Genomic DNA, 18,889 nt, shown 5'->3' with positions numbered 1-18,889 from the left:
TTCTCTTCACTGGAAGGAAGGAGTTTAGCACAAACCATGAAAAACAGCCCAGACCAGTATTCCTTCTCTACCAAACTTTACAGTTGGCACTATGCATTTGGACAGAGCTGTGTGCAAACCAAGCCCCCACATATGCTAATGAGCTACCGCCCCTACATTGGAAGTATTACCCTGAGTGAGATTAAATAACCTTTTTTTGAACCATTAAAGGATTCAAATGGTTATTTTGGTTAGTATGATTCCACATACAACCATCATCCTTCTTCATTTTTGTGTGCATGTCAAACAAACCTCTTTTACGACACCATTAGAGGGATAGGTTAATCAACAGATTCTCAAATCTGAAAACCTGCCTATTTACATTTTTTCTTGCCTCTGACAATTAATGAGGATTTCTGGAGAAACTATTGAGAGGGAAGCAAAAGAGACATTTGAGTCTGATGTGTCACGTCTCTGAGACTGGAAACATGGGCTTCATGGTCAATTCATAGAGAAACAGAGAGAGTGGACACATGAGGGAGAGTGGGATTCCTCTACTCTTTATGTGGTCAAGTCACGGTGAACACAGGTTGAAAAGCTCTAATTTTGAACCATTGTCAGGAGGGTTGTTCAACTATTTAACAAATATGTTTGGACTGGTTTCACATCCAGACGGAGAAAGAGGCGGTTGAGTTTCGCACCCTTGTTTAATGGACTCTCCTGATTCCCATGAGAGGTAGTCTAGAACTAGATATCAGGATCAGTATAGATGGGGAGATATAATCATCAATATAACCCAAAGTAGTCGCTGAAACAGCTTGGAAACAATGTATTGCAGAAAGGCTAAATGCTGGGCAAGATGAACAGAAGGAGAGAGACACAAACAACCTGCTCTGAGCCATGGAGGTTGTTACGGTTACCATTATGATAATGCACACAAACAGGCCTACCCAGACAAACACAGGGACACACCTAAGGGGAGGTGTTTATATTTACTTTGTACAGCTACAGGTGGGCCGATTTCATTCTAGTAGGCACGGCTGTTGTTGCACCTGTACCAGTCTCTGCTCTGGTTCTTCCCTACACACAGGAAGCAGCCGGTAGCCCGACTCCAGACTACTTTTGTAACAGGTATGAAACAACAACTCTCTTTTTAAATCTCTTTTTCTCTCTTTTTAGTTAATCACAACTTTGCTTTAAACTACGACTGTTTATTATTTAACTCTTGGGTCTACAATGTCCTCGCCCCGTGGAAATTGTACTAACACAATTTTAAAAAATCGGTCTTCTCATGAAAACGTCTGTAGCGTCCGAATGATTTGGCGAAGTATTATTGAACGATGAGAAATCTCATGAACACGACGGTGTTCTCTGTTCTGCTCTAGGATGTTTACAAGACTCGTCTGAAGGTTCCCGGGTACCAGTTGAACAAACAAAAAAAATATGAAAGTATATATGGATAGTTCAGCACCTAAAATAAGGTGATAAATACTTGTCATATATTTTTTTACTGCAGTGTAAATTATTTTCCTGGTCTCTCAGATATAGAATAGGCACATCAGAACAAACTTCCCTTTGAAAATGTTTTGGGGTCTATGTTCCATGTAGTGAATCTAGTATTCAATGCATTTCTATTGGCTAATAGCAGTAATACCAAATTCAATGTTTAATACCCCCAAAAAATGATTTTTTCTTTTTTTGATACTTGAAGGGGTCTTAAAATTCTAACTCAAACAGCTAAATAATCCTTGCTATGACCCTCTTAATACAAGTCCATATTGTATGTTAGTTTAGAACCCCCCCTCCCCAGCTTAGACCAGGGCGTAGACTCTAGAGGGTAAATGGAGAGCCATGCAATTACTAAATACAACTTATTACACGGAAAATGCCTTAGTAGACGAATGACAAATCAAGCCAAAGTATTGTGAGTTGCATAATGAAAACCTAACGTTGTGGTCTTGCACAGGGGATATTTAAAGCATTCTGCTTTACTTACGTCAAATCAACATCTATTCCACTTTGGTTCAAAATAATTTAATTGAAATGACTTGGAAACAACGTTGATTCAGCAAGTGTCTTCCCATCGAGCCTCAATTATTTCCACTGAGATGATGCACAGAATGCTGACAGAGCAGAAAAGACACTGTTTCATAAATATTGATCTTTCAAGCATGGCTCAAGCAAAGATAAGAGTTTCTGGTTATAAAACAGTCAAGCATGCCTTCCTGAAGTGATAAAGGCCAGGGTTAAATCTGATCAGTGGTACATTTTCGTTATACGGGCTTGACATTTAAAGGTCCTTTTCAATTCTTCTAACATCACTTCTTTCCACTGAGAAAACAAAAAATACAATGAAAGTGTAAATTCTATACATTTTTTGGGTTTAACAACAGTTTGTCTTACTTCTATTTGTGCTTTAATACTTTTTCACTAAGAAACTAAACCTAGAAACAGATTAGTGCTGTTGTCAACGTTTTGTTTTTAGATTTAAAGTGTTGAGACACAACAACTAAGTAAGGATAGAGTTTAAACTGACAACTCCGATCTGGTGACAACGACAACAATGGAAAACCTGAGACTGATCTAAGGTTTTTAATTACAGACCTACGTGACTGTTTTTAAAACATCAAAAAGGACTTGTTGACAAGAGTGATAGTTTGTTGATCAACGGTCTGATCTGAATCTTCCATATCTGTGAACTTTAAGTTGTTGTAACGCCCTCCAGAAGTTGTTTTACTGTTGAAAACCAATATCCTAAGTATAAATACAGTGAAGTACGCATACTAAAGGGTAAAAACCAAATTGTTTTGAGCAAAATATTGTTTTTTTAGACAACTGCAAACAAAGAGTAGGTCATTCATGGAGTTGGTCTGATTGGAATCTGTGATGTCATCCTAGTTTGTTTGTGGTCCGAGAGCATCATGAAGTGTAGAGGGCGTCAGTCGATGACACCTAGACGCTACAGAGCAGAAAAAAACACTGTTTAAAAAAATGTGTTGTCTATTGATATTTCAAAAGATGGCACAAGCTATGAATAATACAGTTTTCACATAAACGATAGCAAAGTGACATTTTTCGAGAGGTTCTCGAAGAGATATCGATTCTCGAGAGGCAATACTGTTGTGTAAACTTGCGAAATGATCACAACTTGAAGCCTTACCTCGGGAGGTCGCGCACGACACTCGCCCAACAGTTGCACCCTCCCACCCCCGAGCTAGGCAATGCAATGTGCACTGTCCCTGTAAAACTAAAATAAAATAAACTAAACTAAACACAATTGTCTCGTTGAACTCCAAGCCGAACTACGTAAGTCAACATTTTTGAGATAGTAGATCATACAAATAGAACATGTTTTTTTCATTTGTAACATTGTGTGGTGATTTTAGAGGTTGCACCACAGGCCCCAGAGTGGTGTGGGGGAATTGTTTTCCAGGTTGCCCAGAGATTTTTCTGATCTGGTTGGCTTACCTAACCGGATATAATTCTTGGTAAGACATAGTGTTAAAAGCAGCGATAAAACATGGTTTTACTATATGTGGGCTATGATGGGACCAGGGGAAGAACTCCTGGCCCTATGGAGAATGAAAACCTAAAAATCCTGTCAAAGAAATCATGGGGTGAATCAGTCTGAACTACGATACTTTGTCTCTCTTTTCAACACTTCTGTGTCAATATTTTTTATTAATACAAATCAAAAGTCCTGGGGCAAAACGCCAGCTTGCCACACATTTCCTGGCGGCAACGTGGATAGATGGAAATCGCCACACAATGCTACAAATGAAGAAACATAGCCTAGAGTATATGTATGATCTACAACAGGGCTACCCAACCCTCGTCCTGGAGAGCTACAGTCCTGTTGTTTTTATATCCAACCCTCTTCCTGGAGAACTACTGTCCTGTTGTTTTTCTATCCAACCCTCTTCCTGGAGATCTACCATCATGTTGGTTATCAGTCCAACCCTCCTCCTGGAGATCTACTGTCCTATTGGTTATCAGTCCAATCCTCTTCCTGGAGAGCTACAGTCCTGTTGGTTATCAGTCCAACCCTCTTCCTGGAGATCTACCATCATGTTGGTTATCAGTCCAATCCTCTTCCTGGAGAGCTACAGTCCTGTTGGTTATCAGTCCAACCCTCTTCCTGGAGATCTACTGTCCTGTTGGTTTTCAGTCCAACCCTCTTCCTGGAGAGCTACAGTCCTGTTCGGTTATCAGTCCAACCCTCTTCCTGGAGATCTACCGTCCTGTTGGTTATCAGTCCAACCCTCTTCCTGGAGATCTACTGTCCTGTTGGTTATCAGCCCAACCCTCTTCCTGGAGATCTACTGTCCTGTTGGTTATCAGTCCAACCCTCTTCCTGGAGATCTACGGTCCTGTTGGTTATCAGCCCAACCCTCTTCCTGGAGATCTACTGTCCTGTTGGTTATCAGTCCAACCCTCTTCCTGGAGATCTACGGTCCTGTTGGTTTTCAGTCCAACCCTCTTCCTGGAGATCTACTGTCCTGTTGGTTTTCAGTCCAACCCTCTTCCTGGAGATCTACTGTCCTGTTGGTTATCAGTCCAACCCTCTTCCTGGAGATCTACAGTCCTGTTGGTTTTCAGTCCAACCCTCTTCCTGGAGATCTACAGTCCTGTTGGTTTTCAGTCCAACCCTCTTCCTGGAGATCTACAGTCCTGTTGGTTATCAGTCCAACCCTCTTCCTGGAGATCTACTGTCCTGTTGGTTTTCAGTCCAACCCTCTTCCTGGAGATCTACTGTTCTGTTGGTTATCAGTCCAACCCTCTTCCTGGAGATCTACAGTCCTGTTGGTTTTTAGTCCAACCCTCTTCCTGGAGATCTACTGTCCTGTTGGTTATCAGTCCAACCCTCTTCCTGGAGAGCTACTGTCCTGTTGGTTTTCAGTCCAACCCTCTTCCTGGAGATCTACAGTCCTGTTGGTTTTCAGTCCAACCCTCTTCCTGGAGATCTACAGTCATGTTTGTTTTCAGTCCAACCCTCTTCCTGTAGATCTATTGTCCTGAAATAGTAGATTTCCAGGAAGAGGATTGGACTGAAAACCCACAGGACAGTAGATCTCCAGGAAGAGTGTTGTTTAGTCCTGATATAAGGTGTTTTAAGGTGTTTTGGAATGGTGGGAATGTGCTTCCATATAAAACAGCTCAAAACAGCTCAACATCTCGTTGAATTATACCCACGTTTTCAGCCGCAATTTGCTTTAACTACATGATTTGCATGATATTGATCAAAAATAAGCATTGTTTCTTGTAATGTTGTAAGGTAAGCCTACTGTACGGAGCTAGGAGTTTAAGAATTTCACTTTACCCTGCAATTATATCTGCATGTGACTAATAAACTCATCTAATATAATCTGCACATTCCCATTAGCGGGTGAATCATTCATCTTTGATAGGCTAACGTTACTTGATGAAGACATGTTAGCTTTAGCTAGCAGTAACACCGTGTAACACTTTTGTCTGGAAGCTAAAATGTATTGAGTGTACAGATGAGAAAATAAACCCTTTAATTGTCTGCACATGCTTGTGAATTGTTGTGTAATATAGTAGATCCATGAAGAATTGCTTGCTTAATGTCAACTTGTAGCTAGCTTGTTGAATAGTTTGCAATGCCTCCTGGCTGGTGGGTACTGTGACATTTACAGTACTTTTCAGCCGCAAAGCAAGAACGTCATCCAAACCTTCTCTAGGCTTGTGACATTCCCGTTACTAATGTGAATTGAAAAGTGTATGCACATATTATGCAAATTGAAATTGAATCTCGACAGATCTATTCAATGGGAATAAGTGTTTCTGGGTAGAAACTCATTAAAAGGTCATCAAGATTGCTTTCCTGACCTAATCAAGGCATTCAATACGATCAGTTGTAGATCCGCATTAGAGGTTTTGACATTTAAAGAACATTTTCCATAGAGCCGATATATGCAGCTTTTACCGTGAATGTTTTCTTCATGAACACGGACAAATTGCCTTTAAAATGTGCATAGCTGACAGAGCATGATGGGATTGAATCCCAGCCATATCGATCTCATACTGTTAATAAATCCTCAATATTTATTGTAAAAAAAATATATTCTGTTTAATTAACTCTTTACTGCCTAACCATACATGCAAACGGTTTAGTAACAGTTGTATTTCACATACATACATTATCATCGAGTTAGAATTCACTTCACTTTGTTGCCTTGTTCACAATCAATTGCAGTAAAGCACTACTCAGTAAGGGTCAAATAACCCGATTCAACAAGTCCCTCTACAATAACTGCAATGTTGTTACACAATTTAAACCATTAACCTAACGATATAATGGTTTAAAATCAAATCAAATTGTATTTGTCACATACACATGGTTAGCAGATGTTAGTGCGAGTGTAGCGAAATGCTTGTGCTTCTAGTTCTGACAATGCAGTAATAACCAACAAGTAATCTATCTAGAATGCTTCAGACTGCTTTACAATGCTTTAGAATGGTTTAGAATGCTTTATAATGCTTTATAATGCTTTAGAATGCTTTAGAATGTTTTAGAATGTTTTAAAATGCTTTAGAATGCTTTAGGATGCTTTAGAATGTTTGTCCACAGAGGAACTGAAGGTTAAAAGGGGTGCCAGAAGGGCCCAGGGCAGTACAGGGGGGCTGGACCCACCCGCGTGAACAACGCCGGTTCTATGCCAGTGAATACTGAGTGGAGTGGCAGAATGTTATCTGCTGTTTTTTTAAAGTGAACATGTCATAGAGTTGTCAACGAGGGGCCCTGAGCGGTACAAGAAATAGACCCTTTTTGGTTGGACAAAATACTTTCTCTCCTTTCATCCCTCTAGTCCAGTTGTGTCTCGCCTTGGTCATAGTATTTTGTGTTTTCGTTATATATTTGGTCAGGCCAGGGTGTGACATGGGTTTATTTTGTTGTGTTTCGTATTGGGGTTTTGTAGGCACTGGGATTGCGGCTGAGTAGGGGTGTAGCATAGGTTTGGCTGCCTGAGGCGGTTCTCAATCAGAGTCAGGTGATTCTCGTTGTCTCTGATTGGGAACCATATTTAGGTAGCCGGGGTTTCACTGTGTAGTTCGTGGGTGATTGTTCCTGTCTCTGTGTAGTTGTTCACCAGACAGGCTGTATAGGTTTTCACGTTCCGTTTGTTGTTTTGTATATTTATAGTTATTTTCATGTATCGCAATTCTTCATTAAAGAACATGAGTAACCACCACGCTGCATATTGGTCCGACTCTCCTTCAACAAACGAACGCCGTTACAAGTTGTCTCTGAATAGGTGACACGGAGCTGTGTGGAACAGGACCTCAACTAGCCTGGAACCCAGATCTTGCCACTGGTGTTACAATGACCTTAGGAGTTCGGCAAGAAAGCACAAACAGCTCCGAGACCAGGCTAGAGCTTTATGCTATGATTCTCTGTCCTGCACTCTCCTTATCCGTGTGTTAGAGGGAAGTTTACTGTAGGGCATGGCCTGCTTTGCTATGGTTGTGTGCACTTTATTCACGTGTTGAGTCTGACGTGTTGTTTTGTACACTGAAGGTGTAAGCTCCAACAACAGGCCAGAGGCTACGGTATATTGCAGGTGAACTGTGCTGCCATTGGATGCAAAGGTTTTCAGCACAAACGTACAATATGGAAGGGCATCAGCTTCACGGAATGTTACTGCATGCAAGCAAACGGTGTGTGTGTCCGTGTGTGTGTGTCCGTGTGTGTGTGTCCGTGTGTGTGTGTCCGTGTGTGTGTGTGTCCGTGTGTGTGTGTGTCCATGTGTATGTGTGTCCGTGTGTGTGTGTCTGTGTGTGTGTGTCCGTGTGTGTGTGTCCGTGTGTGTGTCCGTGTGTGTGTCCGTGTGTGTGTGTCCGTGTGTGTGTGTGTCCATGTGTGTGTGTCCGTGTGTGTGTGTCCGTGTGTGTGTGTCTGTGTGTGTGTCCGTGTGTGTGTGTCCGTGTGTGTGTGTCTGTGTGTGTGTGTCCGTGTGTGTGTGTCCGTGTGTGTGTGTCCGTGTGTGTGTGTGTCCATGTGTGTGTGTGTCCGTGTGTGTGTGTCCGTGTGTGTGTGTCCGTGTGTGTGTCCATGTGTGTGTGTGTGTCTGTGTGTGTCCGTGTGTGTGTGTCCGTGTGTGTGTGTGTGTGTGTGTGTGTGTGTGTGTGTGTGTGTGTGTGTGTGTGTGTGTGTGTGTGTGTGTGTGTGTGTGTGTGTGTGTCCGTCCGTGTGTGTCCGTGTGTGTGTGTCCGTGTGTGTGTCCGTGTGTGTGTCCGTGTGTCCGTGTGTGTGTGTGTCCGTGTGTGTGTGTGTCCGTGTGTGTGTGTCCGTGTGTGTGTGTGTCCGTGTGTGTGTGTCCGTGTGTGTGTGTCCGTGTGTGTGTGTCCGTGTGTGTGTGCATTTGTGTCCGTGTGTTGTGTGTGTGTCTCCGTGTGTGTGTGTCCGTGTGTGTGTATGCGTGTGTGTATGTGTGTGTGTATGTGTATGTATGCGTGTGTGTCCGTGAGTGTGAGTGTGAGTGCGCGTGCGTGGATGCGTGAGTGTCTCCCTCCCTAGACAGGTGGCCTACAGTAACTAGATGTGCCTGTGTTTACAAGGACATCTGGGTTGCTTCAGCTGTAAATGCATTATCGTAATTGGACAATTATTCAAATAAATGAATGCCTGATTTGATCTAATTTGTAAAACTGCAGTCTTACCAACCCTACTGTGTGGTGTCTGACAGCAAAAGCATCTAATTAACATGAAAAATGAATTAACACTATTTGAGATACATATCAGACATTCTATACGATACACTGCTCTTCCTCTGTGGAAATACCCTGTTATGACTGCATAGAGAAGGATGAATAGAACTCAAAGAGAACGTGTGAATCGTAATCTGACCAAAGTGTAACTTGATTAAATTAAACTGAAATTAAGACTTTTTACTGTAGGCTACCCATATTTGATTGCTTGTGTTTTTCCACCAGCGTGCTGCAAGACTCATGCCTAGACTCCTAGCTTGTGTTTTTCCACCAGCGTGCTGCAAGACTCATGCCTAGACTCCTAGCTTGTGTTTTTCCACCAGCGTGCTGCAAGACTCATGCCTAGACTCCTAGCTTGTGTTTTTCCACCAGCGTGCTGCAAGACTCATGCCTAGACTCCTAGCTTGTGTTTTTCCACCAGCGTGCTGCAAGACTCATGCCTAGACTCCTAGCTTGTGTTTTTCCACCAGCGTGCTGCAAGACTCATGCCTAGACTCCTAGCTTGTGTTTTTCCACCAGCGTGCTGCAAGACTCATGCCTAGACTCCTAGCTTGTGTTTTTCCACCAGCGTGCTGCAAGACTCATGCCTAGACTCCTAGCTTGTGTTTTTCCACCAGCGTGCTGCAAGACTCATGCCTAGACTCCTAGCTTGTGTTTTTCCACCAGCGTGCTGCAAGACTCATGCCTAGACTCCTAGCAAATACAGCTGTTTTTATTGATTTCGATTAATACAATTCTTTACTTGGTCATCGAAATCTGCGTAAAAACAACAACAACAAAAAACACACAACTATGAACATTTGGAAGGAACATAACAGTCAGATCCTTGATGCTGTTATGAGATAAACATCCACATGAGACAAGATACAATTATCCTTATTAAACACATTAAACATTAAAGGGTTTAAGGCCGGCACCTGTAGAAAACATTACCAGAGAGTCAGCCTGTTAACATATTTGAAGGGGGCCATTGTGAGTTTCTTGACAAACTTTCCTTGTTGGAGAAACACTGACCATATTGTCCTGGGGAGGCGAAAGTCTTAATTAAGTTTGACTGAGGCTGAATTCCAAATGGCAACCCTAACTATATACTGCTGTACCCAGGGCTCTGGTCTAAAGTAGTGCACTATATAGGAAATAGGGTGCCATATGGGACGTATAAAGGGGTCATGTGATATACTTAGGACTGGTCACCACGTATTGTCGCTATGGGCCTCTGGTTTTGGTGCACTGTGTCTCCACTGAACACCAGTGGTCTGAAGCATTAAGAGCCTTATCGTCATAAAGTAGGTCTTAAATCAAGACATCAGTTGTGTTGATTAACACAATTAGTATTGTGTGGTTTATTTTCAGTTTGAACATCTTAAAACATGCTTCCTTTTAGGCTAAATTAGCAATAATACAATAATACATACTGTGTTTGTGCTGTAATCCTGAGTTTTATGACCAGTGAAATGTCATTAAAGTAAGGGTTATTCGACTGTATAACATAGACAGATTAATAGTAGGAGGATTTACTTTCACGTGAAAGCAGTTGTGGTAATGTGGAGTTGATTCACAGACATACAGTAGGGCTTTCCATTCAAGAATTTAAATATATATTTATTTTTTACAACACAAAACATCCACATTCAAACGACACCATTCGGACACACACAAACATCCACAACATCAGCCCTGTCCAGACCATCACATTCAACAATATATTATTCTCTGAATAACAACACAAACATCCACAACGTCAGCCCTGTCCAGACCATCACATTCGACAATATATTATTCTCTGAATAACAACACAAACATCCACAACGTCAGCCCTGTCCAGACCATCACATTCAACAATATATTATTCTCTGAATAACAACACAAACATCCACAACGTCAGCCCTGTCCAGACCATCACATTCAACAATATATTATTCTCTGAATAACAACATTATAGAGGTAAAAAGCATAATGTTTTGTTTCCTGTTTTGATTTAAAGATACATTTGCATTTTTGGAGAAGGAGGGGGTTATGGGAACTTAGTATAACCTTTTTTTTCCTGTGATCTCATACACTGAGTTCTATATTCTGGCAACGCGGGGCAACATCTTTAGCCAACAGGAAGCAGAGTTTGAGACCAGAGAGTCTCGTGAACTCAGTCAGATAACGTCAAACCACACTTGTTTTGGACAGAAGATAGGAGAGGTTTGATTATACTCAGACGGAGAAAAAGGAAGATGCTTTCAGGGGTGTGTGTGTGTGTGTGTGTGTGTGTGTGTGTGTGTGTGTGTGTGTGTGTGTGTGTGTGTGTGTGTGTGTGTGTGTGTGTGTGTGTGTGTGTGTGTGTGTGTGTGTGTGTGTGTGTGTGTGTGTGTGTGTGTGTGTGTGTGTGTGTGTGTGTAGGGAGGATGTTCTCTGTGGTTTGGCTGTGATGGATCCTTTCTTTGCCCGTGATCACACGATGAGAGTGTTCCAGTTTCCACATAGATTTTTCCCCTCAGTCTAACCTAGACCAATTCAGTCCTGTGGTACTTCCTCTACTGGCACAACCTTTTCCCCCAACACTTTGGACTCACTCCACCAGATGAAAGTCACTTAAACGGTGGGCCATGCACTGCATTTGCATTCAAAAACCTCATCCATCATGCATTTAGTGTTGCCGGTTTAAGATGAGTACAGAATAATTTGACCAAATTCACTGCAAAGTCAAATTGCTATTGAATTAGTACTCTGAAAATAGCACTATTGAAAACACCTGACTTAAAGCATAGCAATCAAATATACAAACAGTCAGTGTGTCACAGAGTGTAAACCACAGTTGTTAATGTGGGTGTTGTATAGTCTTACATGTTTCTCCTTAGATGACCTTGGTAAGACAGAAAATACGAGTTACAGGAAGCCCTATGAGTAGCAGGGCATTAGAAACAAACTGCAGTAGGGAGAAGCCCTATGAGTAGCAGGGCATTAGAAACAGACTGCAGTAGGGAAAGCCCTATGAGTAGCAGGGCATTAGAAACAGACTGCAGTAGGGAGAAGCCCTATGAGTAGCAGGGCATTAGAAACAAACTGCAGTAGGGAGAAGCCCTATGAGTAGCAGGGCATTAGAAACAAACAGCAGTAGGGAGAAGCCCTATGAGTAGCAGGGCATTAGAAACAAACAGCAGTAGGGAGAAGCCCTATGAGTAGCAGGGCATTAGAAACAAACAGCAGTAGGGAGAAGCCCTATGAGTAGCAGGGCATTAGAAACAAACAGCAGTAGGGAGAAGCCCTATGAGTAGCAGGGCATTAGAAACAAACAGCAGTAGGGAGAAGCCCTATGAGTAGCAGGGCATTAGAAACAAACTGCAGTAGGGAGAAGCCCTATGAGTAGCAGGGCATTAGAAACAAACAGCAGTAGGGAGAAGCCCTATGAGTAGCAGGGCATTAGAAACAGACTGCAGTAGGGAGAAGCCCTATGAGTAGCAGGGCATTAGAAACAGACTGCAGTAGGGAGAAGCCCTATGAGTAGCAGGGCATTAGAAACAAACTGCAGTAGGGAGAAGCCCTATGAGTAGCAGGGCATTAGAAACAAACAGCAGTAGGGAGAAGCCCTATGAGTAGCAGGGCATTAGAAACAAACAGCAGTAGGGAGAAGCCCTATGAGTAGCAGGGCATTAGAAACAAACAGCAGTAGGGAGAAGCCCTATGAGTAGCAGGGCATTAGAAACAAACAGCAGTAGGGAGAAGCCCTATGAGTAGCAGGGCATTAGAAACAAACAGCAGTAGGGAGAAGCCCTATGAGTAGCAGGGCATTAGAAACAAACTGCAGTAGGGAGAAGCCCTATGAGTAGCAGGGCATTAGAAACAAACAGCAGTAGGGAGAAGCCCTATGAGTAGCAGGGCATTAGAAACAGACTGCAGTAGGGAGAAGCCCTATGAGTAGCAGGGCATTAGAAACAAACTGCAGTAGGGAAAAAAGACAACTCTGCAAACTCAGGCCACATGATCCTTCAAAGTAGCTGAGAACACCATAGAATATGGATGGGGCCAATAGGGTCTGTTGCCATGGGTTTTTACATCTCTAGGCAACTGCCTCATTATGATAAACTGTATTGATACAGTCCATGGAGCCAGGGGAGAAACAAATGGGAATCGTAGATAGTAAACATTCCCAGGTTGACATCTTAAATTGCATATTGAGAGCAGGTCAAAGTGCACCATGCAGCAAACTAAATGGTATAGAAGACTATATATGGAGGAAAGACAAAAGAACACTCATGTTTATAAAATGATGTACAACCCCGTTGTGGAAAAAAGTATTCAATAAAATGCCTTCTCTCTCTCATCTCAAAGTTTTTACTGTCAAAAAAATAAGGTCCTTAGCTTTCTTTTCTCAATCTAGTTAAGATGTTACATCTGGGTGAGGACATTCAAGACAGGAGCGGTTGGAGATTGGCTGTGTCCCAAATGGAATAGGGTGCCAATCTGTTTGATACATGGCAGACATGGTTGCTAATTACTTCCTCGGCCCGACAATAACCGTAGTAAAAGCCGGTGGAAAACGGGCAAGCTAGTTGTGGCTAGGTGAACCACATTGAAGAGCCTTTTTGGATAAGTTTTTAAAAGATATGGCCGATAAAGTGTCAGTCAAGCTGTACATCATATCCTAATGCATGTTTAAAAACATTGGTCAAGATAAATCAAACTGTAAAAAAAAAAAAAATTAAAAAGTAAGAGGTATTACTTTCCACTGTGTGTACGTACACATGGATTTGCAGGATTTTCCATTTCCTAGTCATTCAGTCCAGCTGAAAAGCACTTCTTCCAAATGGGGGAAACAGACAAAGCAAGGTCAGGGAAAACATGAAAAATAAGCAGTGCCTTCAAAGTGCAATTAATATATAAGTGTCAATTCTTATTGAAACTTTCGTACATTATTCCTTATCATAAGAGAGTGTGGAAAAATGTGATGTGTGTGTTTTTTTGTGTGTGTGAGTGTGTGAGTGTGTGTGTGTGTGTTTGTTGTGTCTGTGTTGTGTATTTTTAGCTGTCTGTCTGTGCATGTTGTCTCTCCCTCAAGACACCGTTTTTGGTAATAAACAGAGAGAGACCAAATCTCATCTCAACTCAACTGTTCCCTGTCTAAATTCAGTTCAATACCAGTGAACCTCAGAGAGAAGTCTCCCAACTCACCATCATGTGGTTTCCAATCGCCGAAACATTCCATCATTATGATGGAATGGCACAACCTCTCCCTATAAGCATTCTCCTCCCTAACACACAAACACCCAACCCAAATCCACTCACTCAAAATTCCAATGACCCACCAATAAACAATGTGGTTGTATCTGGAGGAGTGTGTTGCTGCAAAACTGTTGTCCTTCAAATGCCACAAAATTCAACTAAATATATGTATTCTGAATGATGGTGAATATGTTTGATTTCAGTGTTCTGGTACATCATTCTCAATTCGTAATCTCGGAATCCAGAACCAAATCACGTGTCGTCCCACCTGATCAAAAGACTACAATTCATAACAGTGACATGTTCTGTGTTATACAGCAGATAACAAAAAAAACAATAAACATGATTTTCCTGTGTCTCTCTTCTTCCTCAGATCTTACAGGATGAACAATGACTACACAGAGATTAGTCCCTCTGATCCCTCTGTCGACGCCTACACCACTCCCCTGATCGCCGTGAAGGCCGAGATCGGCTACCAGCACAAGAAGCGTCGTTACGTCCGCAAAGATGGCAACTGCAATGTCCTGTTCCGCCATGTTCCTGAAGAGTGGCTCATGTACGTCACCGACATCTTCACTACGCTGGTGGAGATAAGGTGGAGAGTTATGTTCCTCATCTTCACCCTCTCTTACACCCTCTCCTGGCTCTTCTTCGGCATCCTCTACTGGTTGATCGCCCTGGCTAACGGCGACATCAAGGACCCTACTAACGCCCCTTGTATGTACGAGGTGAGGGACTTCACCGCGGCTTTCCTATTCTCACTGGAGACCCAGACCACAATCGGTTATGGTTTTAGAGGGATGTCGGAGAACTGCATGGTGGCGATCATCGTCGTCACCGTGCAGGATGTCATCAGCTGTTTTATTGATACATTCGTCATCGGTATCGCTGTGGCAGAGATGGCATCGGCACGGAAACTGACGCAAACAGTAGGCTTCAGCAATTGCGCTGTCATCAACTTGCGAAATGGCCGTTTGTGCCTGTCATGGAGGATCGGAGACTTCCGCCAGCACCACATGGTGGAGGGGATAGTTCGTGCTCAAATCTTCCGCCCCACCTTGCACGCCACTGGGAGGGTGGACATCAACTACAAGGACCTGGAAATCAAACAGAGTGATATCCTTTTAGCCATACCAACCACCATCTTCCACATTATTGAGCCCGGTACTCCGCTCTACCGCATGAGCCTGGAGGATCTTCGGAAAGACGACTTTGAGCTGGTGGTGTCCTTCACCTACACAGACGACTCGACGGGCATCCTGCACCAGACTCGCACCTCCTACACACCCGACGAGATTCACTGGGGACATCTGTTCCAAGATATGCTGAATGTAAACCTGAAATACTACAAGGTAGACTACTCCATGTTCCACCACACTGCTAAAGTCCTGATTCCGGAGGTCAGCGCAGAAGAGTACGATCAAATTAAGCTTCGGCGTTCCCCGCGCCACTCCCCGCGCCACTCCCCGCGCCACACTCCGTGCCACTCCCCGTGCCCCAAGCGCCCAAGCATTAATTGCAATCCCCCGATGGTGACTGTGGAACTGGTAAATGGCACCACAGAAGCTGAGGTACATGCAGCCATGGCTGCTACTATCGCAGCAGTTTGCGAGGACCAAGGACATTTGTGTCTTCCAAGGAACCCCATTCTGACGTAGATGTTCTGCTGACATGGAAATACCAACACAATTTCATTGTAACTGGCCAATGGTCATTCAGAAACATGGCCATTGCAGTCTGCCATTACTATTGTCCAGGCTCTGTAAGCTGAAGTTGCTTTTAAATGCTGAAAAGACAAAGTTGATTGTTTTCACGAAATCTAAGATGAATCCTCAGATTCTAACACGTACAGTCAATGTGCAGGACAAACAAATAGAAAGACTAGCAACTAAGAGGTATTTTGGTTTCTCGATAGATGAATGTCTCACCTTTAAACCCCACATTGTACGTCTTGTACTTGGAATTCTTGGTAGATGAGTGTCTCACCTTTAAGTATCGTAAGTCTTGCGAAAAAGTTTTTATTTTCGTATTCAGTCATGTTTTTCATTAGAAGCGAGAAAGATGCTTGTTCCCACTACTTTCTTACCTGTAATTGATTCTGGTGATATCCTGTACATGTGATTTCATTGCGTATGATGGACTGGGTACCACGGAGCACTGAAGTTTGTTACTAACTCCAGAGCCCTCACTCATCACTGTACTCTCTATATGAGAGTGGGCTGGTCTTCCCTAGCTCTTCGGAGATGAAGTCATTGGTAGGTTTTTATTTATATGGCCGTATTGAGACGGCTCCCATTTTACTTGTGTAACTACATTGTCCAGCAGACAAATGAAAACTATCGCCTGCGCTCATATGACTGGGTTTTGTTGATTGTGCCAAAGGCCAGTACAGAGATAGGTGAAAACACTTTCCAGTTCTCTGCTCCTTCCGCTTGGAACAAGCTTCTAAACGCCCTAAAATCACAGGAACTCATCCCTTAAAATTAGTTTAAAGCTAGGTTAAATTCTAGAATGGAATATGAGTTTAAAGATCAGTTAAATTCTAGAATGGAATATGAGTTTAAAGCTAGGTTAAATTCTAGAATGGAATATGAGTTTAAAGCTAGGTTAAATTCTAGAATGGAATATGAGTTTAAAGCTCGGTTAAATTCTAGAATGGAATATGAGTTTAAAGCTTGGTTAAATTCTAGAATGGAATATGTGTTTAAAGCTTTAAAATCTAGGATGTAAAATGAAGTAGGGGGCAGTCAATGTTTTGACTGATAGTTTAACAAGACTTTCCCAAAACATCTTGCTGTTCAATGTGTAAATAGATTTTTTTTAACTGTAGTGCTTTGTGTTTTATGTTGTAAATGTGACTGCAACTTTGTGTGCTGTATAACTTAGTTCTAAATTTGTATCCGTACCCCATTGGATGCAGTGATCACAATAGAGTGGCTTTGTCCAGGAAAACCAATGTTCCAACAGCTGGGCCTAAAATAGTATATAAGAGATCATACAAAACATGTTGCTGTGACTTATGTGGATGATGTAAAACAATATTTGTTGGTCTGATGTGGTTTATAAGAAACATCCAGATGCTGCACTTGATGCATTTATGAAATTGCTTCTTCCAATTTTTTGATAAACATGCACCTGTAAAGAAACTGACAGAACTGTTATGACTCCATGGAATGATGAGGAACTGAAAAACTGTATGGTTGAGAGAGATGGGGGCAAAAGAAGTGGCTGCACATCTGACTGGCTACACATCTGACTGGCTCCACATCTGACTGGCTACACATCTGACTGGCTACACATCTGACTGGCTACACATCTGACTGGCTACACATCTGACTGGCTCCACATCTGACTGGCTCCACATCTGACTGGCTCCACATCTGACTGGCTACACATCTGACTGGCTACACATCTGACTGGCTCCACATCTGACTGGCTACACATCTGACTGGCTACACATCTGACTGGCTCCACATCTGACTGGCTCCACATCTGACTGGCTCCACATCTGACTGGCTCCACATCTGACTGGCTCCACATCTGACTGGCTACACATCTGACTGGCTACACATATGACTGGCTCCAGATCTGACTGGCTCCAGATCTGACTGGCTCCACATCTGACTGGCTCCACATCTGACTGTCTACACATCTGTCTGGCTCCACATCTGACTGGCTACACATATGACTGGCTACACATCTGACTGGCTCCACATCTGACTGGCTACACATCTGACTGGCTACACATCTGACTGGCTACACATCTGACTGGCTCCACATCTGACTGGCTACACATCTGACTGGCTACACATCTGACTGGCTCCACATCTGACTGGCTCCACATCTGACTGGCTACACATCTGACTGGCTACACATCTGACTGGCTACACATCTGTCTGGCTACACATCTGACTGGCTCCACATCTGACTGGCTCCACATCTGACTGGCTACACATCTGACTGGCTACACATCTGACTGGCTCCACATCTGACTGGCTCCACATCTGACTGGCTCCACATCTGACTGGCTACACATCTGACTGGCTACACATCTGACTGGCTCCACAGCTGACTGGCTCCACATTTGTCTGGCTACACATCTGACTGGCTCCACATCTGACTGGCTACACATCTGACTGGCTCCACATCTGACTGGCTCCACATCTGACTGGCTACACATCTGACTGGCTCCACATCTGACTGGCTCCACATCTGACTGGCTCCACATCTGACTGGCTCCACATCTGACTGGCTACACATCTGACTGGCTGAGTTACTTAAAATTGAGAAATGATGTGACTAAACTCAACAAAAATAAGAAGAAACTGTATTATGAAGCCAAGATCAATGATATAAAGACTGATGGAAATGACCTGATGGGCAGAAAGACAGATGATTTGTACTCCAACAGTGGGCCGTCGTAGTCACGCATGAAGAAACATGTCATGGAAGGAAAGCAATGCAAGTTTGAATTTTGTAAAGTTGGTGTGGGAGAGGTGGAAAAATGATTGTTATTGATCAATGATTTACCAGCCTCCTGGCATTGACAATTTAGACGGAAAGCTACTGAGAATGGTAGGTGACTCTATAGCCACTCCTATCTGTCATGTATTTAATCTGAACCTAGAGGAAAGTCTTTGTCCTCAGGCCTGGAGGGAAGCCAAAGTCATTCCGCTACTGAAGAGTGGTAAAAGCGACCTTTACTGGCGCTGCCAGCTCTTAGCAAACTGTTGGGAAAAAATTGTGTTTGACCAAGTACAATGCTATTTCTTTGTAAACAAATTAACAAGATACTTTCAGGATGCTTATAGAGAGGGGCACTCGACATGCACTGCACTGACACAAATTACCAATGATTGGTTGAAACAAATTGATAATAAGAAGATTAGATTTCAGTGCAGCCTTTGATATTACTGACTATAACTTGTTGTTGAGAAAACGTATGTGCTCTGGCTTTTCAACCTCTGCCTTA

General features: G+C 42.9%; 1 protein-coding gene across 1 annotated transcript; it reads left to right on the top strand.

Moving 5' to 3' along the window:
* The first annotated feature begins 1,025 nt into the window (after window positions 1-1,025).
* LOC124039380 (inward rectifier potassium channel 16-like) lies at window positions 1,026-16,997 on the top strand. Its single transcript, XM_046355343.1, has 2 exons — window positions 1,026-1,110; window positions 14,291-16,997. Exon 2 carries the CDS (start codon window positions 14,301-14,303, stop codon window positions 15,573-15,575), a length of 1,275 nt encoding a protein of 424 aa, XP_046211299.1. The 5' UTR covers window positions 1,026-1,110; window positions 14,291-14,300; the 3' UTR covers window positions 15,576-16,997.
* Window positions 16,998-18,889: the final 1,892 nt, after the last annotated feature.

This window comes from Oncorhynchus gorbuscha, linkage group LG07 (assembly GCF_021184085.1).
Source record: "Oncorhynchus gorbuscha isolate QuinsamMale2020 ecotype Even-year linkage group LG07, OgorEven_v1.0, whole genome shotgun sequence".
Classification (NCBI taxonomy): Eukaryota; Metazoa; Chordata; class Actinopteri; order Salmoniformes; family Salmonidae; genus Oncorhynchus; species Oncorhynchus gorbuscha.
This window is presented reverse-complemented; position numbering and strand designations above follow the sequence as displayed.